Raw genomic sequence first — 10,080 nt, forward strand, 5'->3', positions numbered from 1 at the left:
GGGAGTTTTGAGTGTCTGTGGCTTTAAGAAGTCGGTGGGCTGGAAAAAACAACAACAGGCGACCCCCCCCCCTCCTCTCCTTTTTCCCAGCAAATCACGCCCCACATATTTTGCCTTTGAATTGATTTAATCCCATTGTGTTGTGCTGGCGGCGCCCGACCATTGAGGGAGGGGCGGGGGAGCTGGTGGCTGACCTCCTCCTCCTGCCGCTGGGGAGAAACCGAGGCTGAGCCTAGAGAAGTTGGCGTCTGATTCCCCCAGCAGCAGCAGCAGCCCGGTTGGAGAAGCGGCTGAGCCAGGCAGGAGCCCGCCTCTGCATTTTGCAAAGCCCAGGGAGCTGGCGGAAGGAAGGGTGGGTGGGGGCGCTTTTGGGGAGGTGGTCGCAGACCTCATATGGATAAGGTTGAGGAGGGATCAGCGCGGAGAGGGGAAATGAGACCCGGAGGTCTGCCCTGGGGGGTGGGAGGGTGCTTGGCTGGCCGGCTTCTCATTGCCCGCTTTGTGTCTCCTTGGGACTCTGTGTTGGAAAGGCGGGCTGCAAAGGTTGGCAAGAGGGCAGCGTTGCATTTCCAGTCTGCCTGTCTGGAGTCTGACGCGGTGTGTGTGGCAGTCTGCGTGTCTTCTCATTCTGGCAATGCGACGTGCTCTTCCCACCACCAGTAAAATGAAGGGGGGGGGGGGGGCAGCGGTATAAATGATGGTGGCAGGAGAGCGGGAGGGCCAGCGTCGGCAATGGGAATTCAGGGGCTACGCCTGGTATCCGGGGAACTGCACCTTTGCTTTCACCAGCCTCTTGAATTGGAGATCGAGGTGGTGAAAGGTCTCTTCTTTCGCGGCCTGGGGCTTTGGACTTATTACCTGTATGTAGCCGGAAACTGATGGAGCTGCGAAAGAAGCAGCGACTGGTTTACGCTCACCCCACGTCCAGCATTGTGTAGTATTTAAGAGCAAGTGGATTATAATCTGGAGAACAGGGTTTGATTCCCCACTACATTCCTGCTGGGTGACCTTTGGCTAGTCACAGTTCTCTCTGACCTTTCTCAGCCCCACCTACCTCACAAGGTGTCTGTTGTGGGGAGAGGAAGGGAAAGGAGCTTGTAAGCCACCTTGAGTCTCCTTTCAGGAGAGAAAGGTGGGGTATAAATCCAAACTCTTCTTCTTCTTGTAGACATGGGAAGAGCCCCAATGCTTCTCTGTGCAAAGTTACAGTCTCCTAAGTCAACTGATTCCCATTAGTTTGAAAGGGTGATCTCCACAGATCCCAGAGGCTAGGTCGACCCTGGCAACTATTTGGATGGGTGATCTTCAAGGAATGTAAGACATCATGATGCAGAGGCAGGCACTGGCAAACTACGTCTCTTGCTTCAAAAACCCCATCAGGGGGTGCCTATAAGTCAAAGTGGCTTGACGAAATCTGTTAGTGCCCAGCCACAATGTTGGGATAATCAAGCCGGTCTCATGTAGTGCTTAGAACATTAGATGGACAGAGAAGCCAGCCATGAAGTACACTGGAAGACTATAAGTCAGTCTTTCTCTCTTCGCTTAACCTACCTCAAAGCTTTGTTGTGAGGATAGAACAGTGGAGGGGTACCCACATACACTGCTGCTCCTGGAGAAAGGATAGAGTGGAAAGGAGAGAAATAGGTAATGCTGTCCAGCACATAGCCCAAGCTGCTAATCTTGCTTGACGTTTATTATTGTATTTAATGCCAGGCGCGTACTACCGCTTATTACTGTTGTATTTCATAGTGCACCAGGTGGCATGCCCATCAGAAAAATCAGCAAAGACAGGCCACTCCTCTAAAAGGGAGGAGTTTTTGACCAATGAAGGGCTTCCCAGGTATGCCAAATAATGTCCTGAGGGTGACTGAGAAAGCTCTGAAAGACCTGAAACTCTGAGGGAATGGAGAAGGGAAGGAGGGAAGAGAAGCAGCCTGTCCAAGCCTTGGAGAACATGTAAAACCTTGGAAGGAAGATTGGGAAATTCTCCTCACCCTGTACTTGAATGTTTTATTTCCTCCATCCTAGTTCCTTAGTGTTCCCGTTTATAATTTTCGGATAATACCTTTTGATGTGGCTTTGTTTGGTCTGATATCATGAGACAAAATTATTCTGATTTATTTTTTCTTTATGGAGCAGTGTTTCAGATTCTGATTAATCTTCCTCCACCTCCCCCGACAGGATCCTTTGCATTTGGAGGTGTCTTGGAAATGACCCCCCAGGACCCTACTGGTGCCATTTTGGGCTCCTGGGGGCTCCTCTTCTTACTTCTTTCCTCTCTGCCCTGCCACCTGTGTCCAGTCCCCTGTGAGTGCTCAGAACCAGCTCGTACTGTGAAGTGTGTTCAGAAGGAGCTGACCGCTGTCCCGACGGGGATTCCAGGATATACCCGCAACCTCTTTATAACTGGTAACCAGATCACTTGGATTGGTAGGCAGGACTTCCAAGGGCTGCCCAATCTGGTTACCCTCTCGCTGGCAAACAACAGGTAAAGTATGCTGGAGGGAGAAACTGGGTATGGGTGTGTGGATATGTATATTATTATTATTTCCATTGCAAAGGCTTTGGGGCAGATGGGAAATGCAAATGTTGATTGCATCCTATTAAAAGTTCCCTCCCTGCAAGCCCATGGCCAGAAATGTTGCAGTGAAGGGCTTCTGAGTGTTTTCATCTGCTTGGTGCCAGCGTGGAGTAGTGGTTAAGAGCAGATAGATTCTAATCTGGAGAACTGGGTTTGATTCCCCACTCCTCCACCTGAGTAGCAGAGGCTTATCTGATGAACCAGATGTGTTTCCACCCTGATACACTCCTGCTGGGTGACTGTTCTTCAGAACTCTCTCAGCCCCACCTACCTCACAAGGTTGTGGGGAGAGGAAGGGAAAGGAGCTTGGAAGCCACCTTGAGTCTCCTTACAGGAGAAAAAGGTGAGGTATAAATGCAAAATCTTATTTTGAGAGATCCAACTGGTATGGTCGTTATAATGTTAGACTAGTATCTGGGAGACCCTGGTTCAAATTCCCCAATGCTGGGGAAGCTTGCTGTATAATTGTGGGACAGTCCCTTTTTCTCAGCCTCACTTACCTCACAGGGTTGTTGCAAAAATAAAATGGAGAAGGGGGGGGATGATATTATAAACTGCTTTAAGTCTCCACTGGGAAGAAAAGCAGAGTGTAAGTATCTAAACAAATATAAAAGTAATGGGACACTGACTGTTCTAGAGTCAGGAAAAGCTGGCATACAACTTGGAGCCCTTGAAAGTGGGTAGAGACCCAGATGTAGCCCTTGGACCAGAAAATCCTCTTACCCACACTGCAGCAACTATAAAACATGCGTCCAAGGTGATCTGAGATTCTTAGAGTGCTGGATTCTCTGTTCAGTATACAATTTTAAACTCATGTAAGGTTATAACAAAATGACTAAATATTTGCAGTCTGGTACAGACACCTGATTGTGTCTGCAACCCAACTTGTGCATCGCCTTTCCTGTGCATTCATCCTTTCAAGCGTTGCACAGACTCTCCTTCCTTTCCTGTGGCCATGCAGACATTACCATGGTAACCAGCTTGCCTGTGCTGGAAGTGAAGGCTCTGAACTGATGCCCTTTCCAATTCTTGCCAGTGGGAAGAGGTGCAAAGAGGTCTAGAGCACATCACATTTCTGAAACGCTTCTGGCTAGAGGCGTTGACCTCCACTGATCTTCAACCATCCGCTGCATTGCTTGGGTAGCTGGGAGACCCTTGTGGGTTCTGTTCTGCTTAGGCGACTTCCTGTGATGCACGCAGGGATGTCTTTGGGGAAAGATGGCTGCTTTTCTGGTGCATGACCTGCATTTATTTCTGTATTGTATTAATACCCTGCTTTGAGAGAGATTTCTCCAAAGTATCTCACAATAAGAATGAAACAGAGGCCTTGTCATGCCAGCAAGTCCAGGCACACAAGAGAAGGGGAGTTTATGTATTTTTATTTAGATATTTATACCCCAGTTTTCTCCTTTGGAGGCAAAGTGGCTGATGACAACATACTCCCCCCCCCCCCATTTTACCTTCACAACCAGCACCCTGTGAGGTAGGTCAAGCTTAGAGAGTGAGTTTCCCAGTGAGTTTCAGTGTCGGAAGCAGGATTTGAACCTAGGTTTGCCAGATTCTAGTCGGACACTGTACCCCCTATTCCTTGCTAGGAATGAGGGGGCTCTATTCAAAGTGCTGGTGCTAACCTATAAAGCTCTTTGGCCCTACTTATCTGAGAGAATGCATCCACCCATATATTCCTGCCCAGGCACTGAGATCGAAGTGGGAGGCCCGCCTGACGGTTCAACCCCTTTGGAGGTGCGGGGAGTACGAACAGCCTGGAGGGCCATCTCTAAGTGACCCCTGCACTGTGGAATGCCCTCCCTCCAGAGGTTTGCCAGGCACCTACCCTCTTGGAGTTTTGGGGCCTGGCGAAGACCATCCTCTTCACCCGGACATTTGGCTGACTTCCTGCTCTGGGAGGGGAGCCCCCGAGGTGTCCATACACCCCTCCCTTTTTTGTGGATGGGTGCGGGTGATTTTAGATTGTTTTGGGGTTTTAGGATGGGGTTTTATTGTGATTTTACTGTTGTAGGATTTCACTGTTGTGATTTTATTGTTATGGGATTTTGTTGTGATTTTTTTTAAATGTTTCATGACGTATGGCTTTTACCGTAACCCACCCTGACAAAGGGTGGTGCTTAAAAAATGAATAAAACAGAAAAAAATAAAATTCACGTCTAGTCGGGACCATGTTGACTTGTATGTAAACCTTCCCATACCTCCACTACCTTTGAGAAGAAGGAGGGAAAGTCCTGGTGATATGCAGGTATTCCAGAGAAGCATCAAAGTCAAACATGAGCTTTTGTAAGCACCCTAAGAGGGTTTTCAGAAGTTGGCAAGGTCCCTTGATGTTAAGAACATGCTATTTAGTTGTGGATCTATCTTCTATGACCTTTGCCTAAGGCTTTTTGGCAGTGAGTTCCATAAGATAACTCTGTATTGTGTGAATTGTACCCTTTCATCTATTCTGAATCTGCTGCCTGTTAGCTTCATTGAGTTCTTCAGTTCTCATGGGGGGAAAAAAGATCTCTCCATCCACATTCTCATCACCAGGCACGCTTCTGTAATCCTCTATTGCATTCCTCCTGCCCCAGTTATCCTTTTCTCTAAACTGAAAAGACCTAAACTCTTTATTCTTTATTTGCAGGAAAGGTGTTTCAACCCTTTGAAAGTCTTGGTTGCCCTTTTCCATTGTTTTTCTGGCTCTGCGTTAGCCTTTTTGCAATGGGGTGGCCAGAACAGTGCATAGTATTATAAATGTGACCACATTAAAAAATCTCTAAAAGTTTCACAAAGAGTGGGGCAGAATTCAGAGTCAATACTCTGTGTTTCTTGAGTGCTGCTGCAGTTTGGTTTCCAATACCCAAAGGCAAATCTGTAGGGTTGGTTTTTGCATGGGTATTATTTTTAATTACTGAAGCCTGGTCTGTTTCCCCCCCCTCCAGGATCAGTACAGTGGAGTCTTGGGCATTCTCCACTCTCCAGAGCCTGCGTTACCTGGATCTGAGTAACAACCTCCTGTTTACCATTCGCCCCGAAGCTTTCAATGTCACAGCCAACTCTATTCAGGAGCTAAATCTTAGCCATTCTCTGTATAATTCTTCTGCTCTCCTCTCCTTAGAGGCAACCCTTGTTCAAGGGGGCTTCCGGAACCTCTCTAGACTCGAGCTGACCAGCAATGAAATTGTCTATTTGCCACCAGGCATGTTCTCGGGCCTCCCCAAACTCAAACACTTGGACCTGCGGAACAACTCACTGATGGACATTAAGAATTCCACCTTTTCTGGCCTTAATCTTAAATTCCTTGATCTGACCTTGAATGCCTTCAGGACTCTGAAGACAGAAGCGCTTTCTGTGCTTGGGAGGCAGCCACACCTCCGTGTCTTCCTCAAGGACAATCCTTTTATGTGCAATTGTGACATCAAGGAGCTGGTGAGTTGGCTGAACCAAAGCCAGCAGGTGGGGGATATGGACAAACTGACCTGTGTCTTCCCTCAGGAGCTGCAGAACATCTCCCTGGTGGACCAAGTTGGGACCAAGTTTGCGTGCCACTCCAGCCAATCTGGAGAAAATGCTCTTCAAACTTCATATGCCGCCTTGGGTGTGGCCCTTGGAGTAATCGGCATTATATTCCTTTTTGTGCTTTATCTAAACCGTAAAGGCATGAAGATGTGGGCATACAGCATGCGGGATACTTGCCAGAACTTGTTGGAAGAGTACCGCTATCGTTATGAGATGGATTCTGATCGCCGTATTGCACAAATGTTGGCAATGGACATATAACACTTTTCTTGGTGGTCGTTTTGCATTTCTGGGGCAATCTTGTTTCTGTCAGGAAAATGGGCAAAGTCCATCTCTCCTTACAACACTGACTGCTTTTTCACTGCAAAATGCTAGGCCTTACAAGGTTCTTGCAGACAAGGTTCTTGATACAGACCTTAAGAACATAAGATGAATGTATGAAGCCACCTTGCATTTAATTAGATCAGTACATCTAACTCAGTGTTGTTTGCTGTGACTGTAACTCCAGGGTCTGGTTAAGAAAGAGCTTGCTTTCTTCATCTGGTCCTGAGATCCTTTAACTGGAGATGCTGAGAACTGAACCTGGGACCTTCTGCACAGTGAACAGACGTTTTACCCCCTGAGCCACAGCCCATCTCCAATCTCGTTGTATAGTCTTCATACATAAGCATTCTGTAGACTTCAGCCTTTTAGATTTCTCCTGTGCACAGGGTTGAAATAAGCTGTCACAGTTCTAAAGTGCCAGCACCAGATTTTTGAACTTTTTGTAGACCACATGTCGTGGATTTTTCTCATCTGACCTTCGAGATTGGAGAGAGGGCTTTTAAAAATTGTATCTGTGGACTTGTGATCTACCTCGCTCTCTGGACCTGGTTCTTGGAAAATTCTGGTGCTTATACCATATCAGTGTTAGTCATAAAAGTGTCATAGCCAAAGCAACCAGAAGTCTTATGATACCTTGAAGGCTAACAGGTTAATTGTATGAGTCGGTGTGCATTTCTTCTTCAGGTGTATGTGTCAGGCATGGCCAAATGACTGAAGTCACTTTTGTAGAAGGGGATGGAACATAATGTACATCAGTGTGTAGAAGTGGTTAGAGTCCCAGGTTTGAAACCCCACTCTGCTATGGAAAATTGCTGTGATTGTAGCAGCAAAAGGCCAGCTGCTATCAAAAATGTAACCAAGCCTTCTTAAAAAGCAAAATAGAGCTTTTTTATTGAGAAAATTAGAACAATGTCTAAAATCAAACAGAATTACTGTTTGGCAATAATAGATACGCAGAAAATTACATAGCTAACTCTTTGAATACTCCCTGAAGTCCTACACAGCAAAATTATTCTTGAGGCCTTAGATTTCCAACCGTACAAGCAAAGTTCTCTCTGGCAGCAACACAGTAGGAAGGTAAAAAGGGATGATTAACTGTTACTCTGAAGACTCTTTATTGAAAATGCTGTCCATAAACTGGTGACTCCTTTCAGTCAGTTCTGGGGCTGCAGTGCCCGCACTTAACCTTCCAAACTTGAAGCAAATTGTCCCTTCCTAACTGGAATGAACAGTTTATCCCTCCCAACTGTAAGTTTCTCAGCGGCATTAAATATTTTAATTAGAACAGGCCTGGGAATACCTTCTTGAATATAAACAATAACCCAAAATTAAAAAAAAATCACTCTGCACCTGGCCGAGCTTGCAGCTAGCTAAAACTAGAAGATTCTCCCAAGATGAATACTTCATTGACAGGGCCTTTGGCTAGTCGCACACTGTTGGTAGGTTGATCTGAGGATAAAATGGAGGAGAGGAGAAGTTTGAAGCTGTTTGTATCCCTGTTGGGGAAAAAGGCAGGGTATAAGTGAAGTGAATTTAAAAAAATAAAATATACATGATAGCAACCATTCTGGATCAGACTAGTGGTCCTTTCAGTCCGGCACCCAGTTTATACAGTTGCTAATGAGGTGATCCATGTTACCCCCTCTCCCACTATATAGATTAAGTGCAGTAATACCCATGAAGGTTCTTTTTCTATTTGAAGAGCCAATTTTTGTTTCTCACTTCCTCTTGCTCAGCCTAGACTGCAGCCCCCTCCTTTCATATCCAATTAGATCTCCTTCAGAACTGATCTAGCTATTTAGCAAGATCACTTTGCTCTACAAATGCAGTCACTCAGAATTCAAATATGGCAATCCCTTTATGAGGCAGAAGTTGATATTTTATTCTTGCTGGGGTATATTCTAGGCTTCTTTGCATCTCTTCATTTCATCCCTTTTCTTTTGCTCCAGGGCTTTAAGAACAAAATCAGGCATTGGGAATTTTCCTATAAAAATTTCCCCAAGTGCTTTTTCAAAACCGGCTTGTTTTATTTATGTTAAACACTGGTCTGGGCAGAAGGAAGAATTTGCTTCGCGATTGTCACAGTGGCCTGTCGACCAGCACTTCATGGCTTCAGAAATTGGTTGTTCCTGAGCTCACTTCTCCAAGGACGATTTGCTCAGAAGAGACTGCATAATTAGTGGATAATATATAAATTAAGATTCCTAATTATGTAGACAGCAGCAGTCTTGCAGAAATTAATGATTAGCCTCACAGCCTAGATGAGGCACAGGCATTTTCAACTTGAGGACTGTATCCTCCATCCGACAGATGTAGAGGCTGCTAGGAAAGGTCCAAGGAGCAAGGACAAAATAAAAATTAGCATCTGAGATGTCCTCTTATTTCCAGTTTCAGAGGTAATTTGGTGAGTAACTTTCCTGGAGCAAAATTTCTCAAGAAATAGTACATGCCAGGCAGGCCAGGTTTCTAATCTGGCATGGAGGCCCAAAATATTTGATGGCCAGGCAGGGCTGCTAAATTACAAGAGAGCCAGCCACGTCATTTCTTATTTGCTGACCTTACCAGAAGAACAGCCTCTTCAGTTACGACAGCGTTGATAACTCTAGTCTAGTGAAACCTTAATCCAGCCTGATTCCAGCCTGTTGTAAATAATCATGGGGGATCCATTAATTCCAGGCTTTGTTTGATTGGAAGGTTGACACCAGGACAGCGTTCTTGAAAAAGTGGAGGGGTGTGGGAAAGAGCTGCAGTACTGTAACTCAGATCACCCCCTGATGGGTTTCAGCGGTTTGTCCTGAAGGGAGCCTGTGAGATTTTTGCAGATCAAAGGCTGCCATATGGACAGCCAAGACTGCCTCCTCATACCAAAAGGATTTGGAGGGGAATATCTGTGCATAAATGTATGCAGTTAAGATATGCAAAAATGTAAGAAGTTAAAGTGGGGATTTTAAAACCTTTTTTCCCCAACATGCTCAGCTGCATACTATTGAGCAAATTCAGAAGGTTTCCTGGGAGAAATACTGTGGTGTCTGTCGATCAAGATTACAAAAGACATGCTTGTGGAAAGAGGGATCTGTCACTTCCTCTGACTGTTAACTATGGAGACCATTTTTTTTCAAGCCTATTTGCATTATAGATCACCAAGATCTGGAAAGCTATTTCTAAATCCTGAAAATAACATACGTATTTTATGTGGGGAGAAAATATCTCCATCATATGGGGAGGGGGGAGGAGAGAATATTTCCATCATTTATAGCAACGTATTGTTGCATACAGTAAAAGGCTGCTGCAAAGCATGGTGTTCCTACCACATTGGGGTGGGAGCTGTATGAAGGGAACTGACATGTCTGTAGAAACAACGGAGGTATGTACATTACGCATATGTCTAGCATGAATACACAACAATGCAAATTAATTCCGCATACGCTAAAATGCATAATAAAGTTATTTCCAACCCACTCTCTTTTTGCTGTCCAGTCGCAGCTGATTGATGGCAACCCCTTCAAGCCAAGAGACATTCAAAGGTGGTTGGCCATTGCCTGCCTCCGTGTCATGTCCCTGGTATTCCTTGGGGGTCTACCACCCAAATACCAGCCAGGGCAGATCCTGACAAGGTCAGGCTAGCCCAAGGGTCTGAAACCTGTGACTCTCCAGATGTTCATGGA

At 45.7% G+C, this 10,080-nt stretch overlaps 1 protein-coding gene across 2 annotated transcripts; it reads left to right on the forward strand.

Annotated features, from left to right (window-relative positions):
• The first annotated feature begins 127 nt into the window (after positions 1 to 127).
• LOC125435728 (trophoblast glycoprotein-like) lies at positions 128 to 9,873 on the forward strand. Of its 2 annotated transcripts, none has more exons than XM_048502076.1 (3): positions 128 to 299; positions 2,182 to 2,488; positions 5,515 to 9,873. In XM_048502076.1, the coding sequence occupies exons 2-3, from the start codon at positions 2,211 to 2,213 to the stop codon at positions 6,350 to 6,352; spliced, it is 1,116 nt and encodes a 371-aa protein (XP_048358033.1). In that variant the 5' UTR covers positions 128 to 299; positions 2,182 to 2,210; the 3' UTR covers positions 6,353 to 9,873. The 2 variants fall into 2 exon arrangements, with proteins under 2 accessions (XP_048358033.1, XP_048358032.1); XM_048502075.1 differs by having other exon boundaries at positions 129 to 352.
• Positions 9,874 to 10,080: the final 207 nt, after the last annotated feature.

Source organism: Sphaerodactylus townsendi, linkage group LG06, assembly GCF_021028975.2.
Source record: "Sphaerodactylus townsendi isolate TG3544 linkage group LG06, MPM_Stown_v2.3, whole genome shotgun sequence".
Taxonomy (NCBI): Eukaryota; Metazoa; Chordata; class Lepidosauria; order Squamata; family Sphaerodactylidae; genus Sphaerodactylus; species Sphaerodactylus townsendi.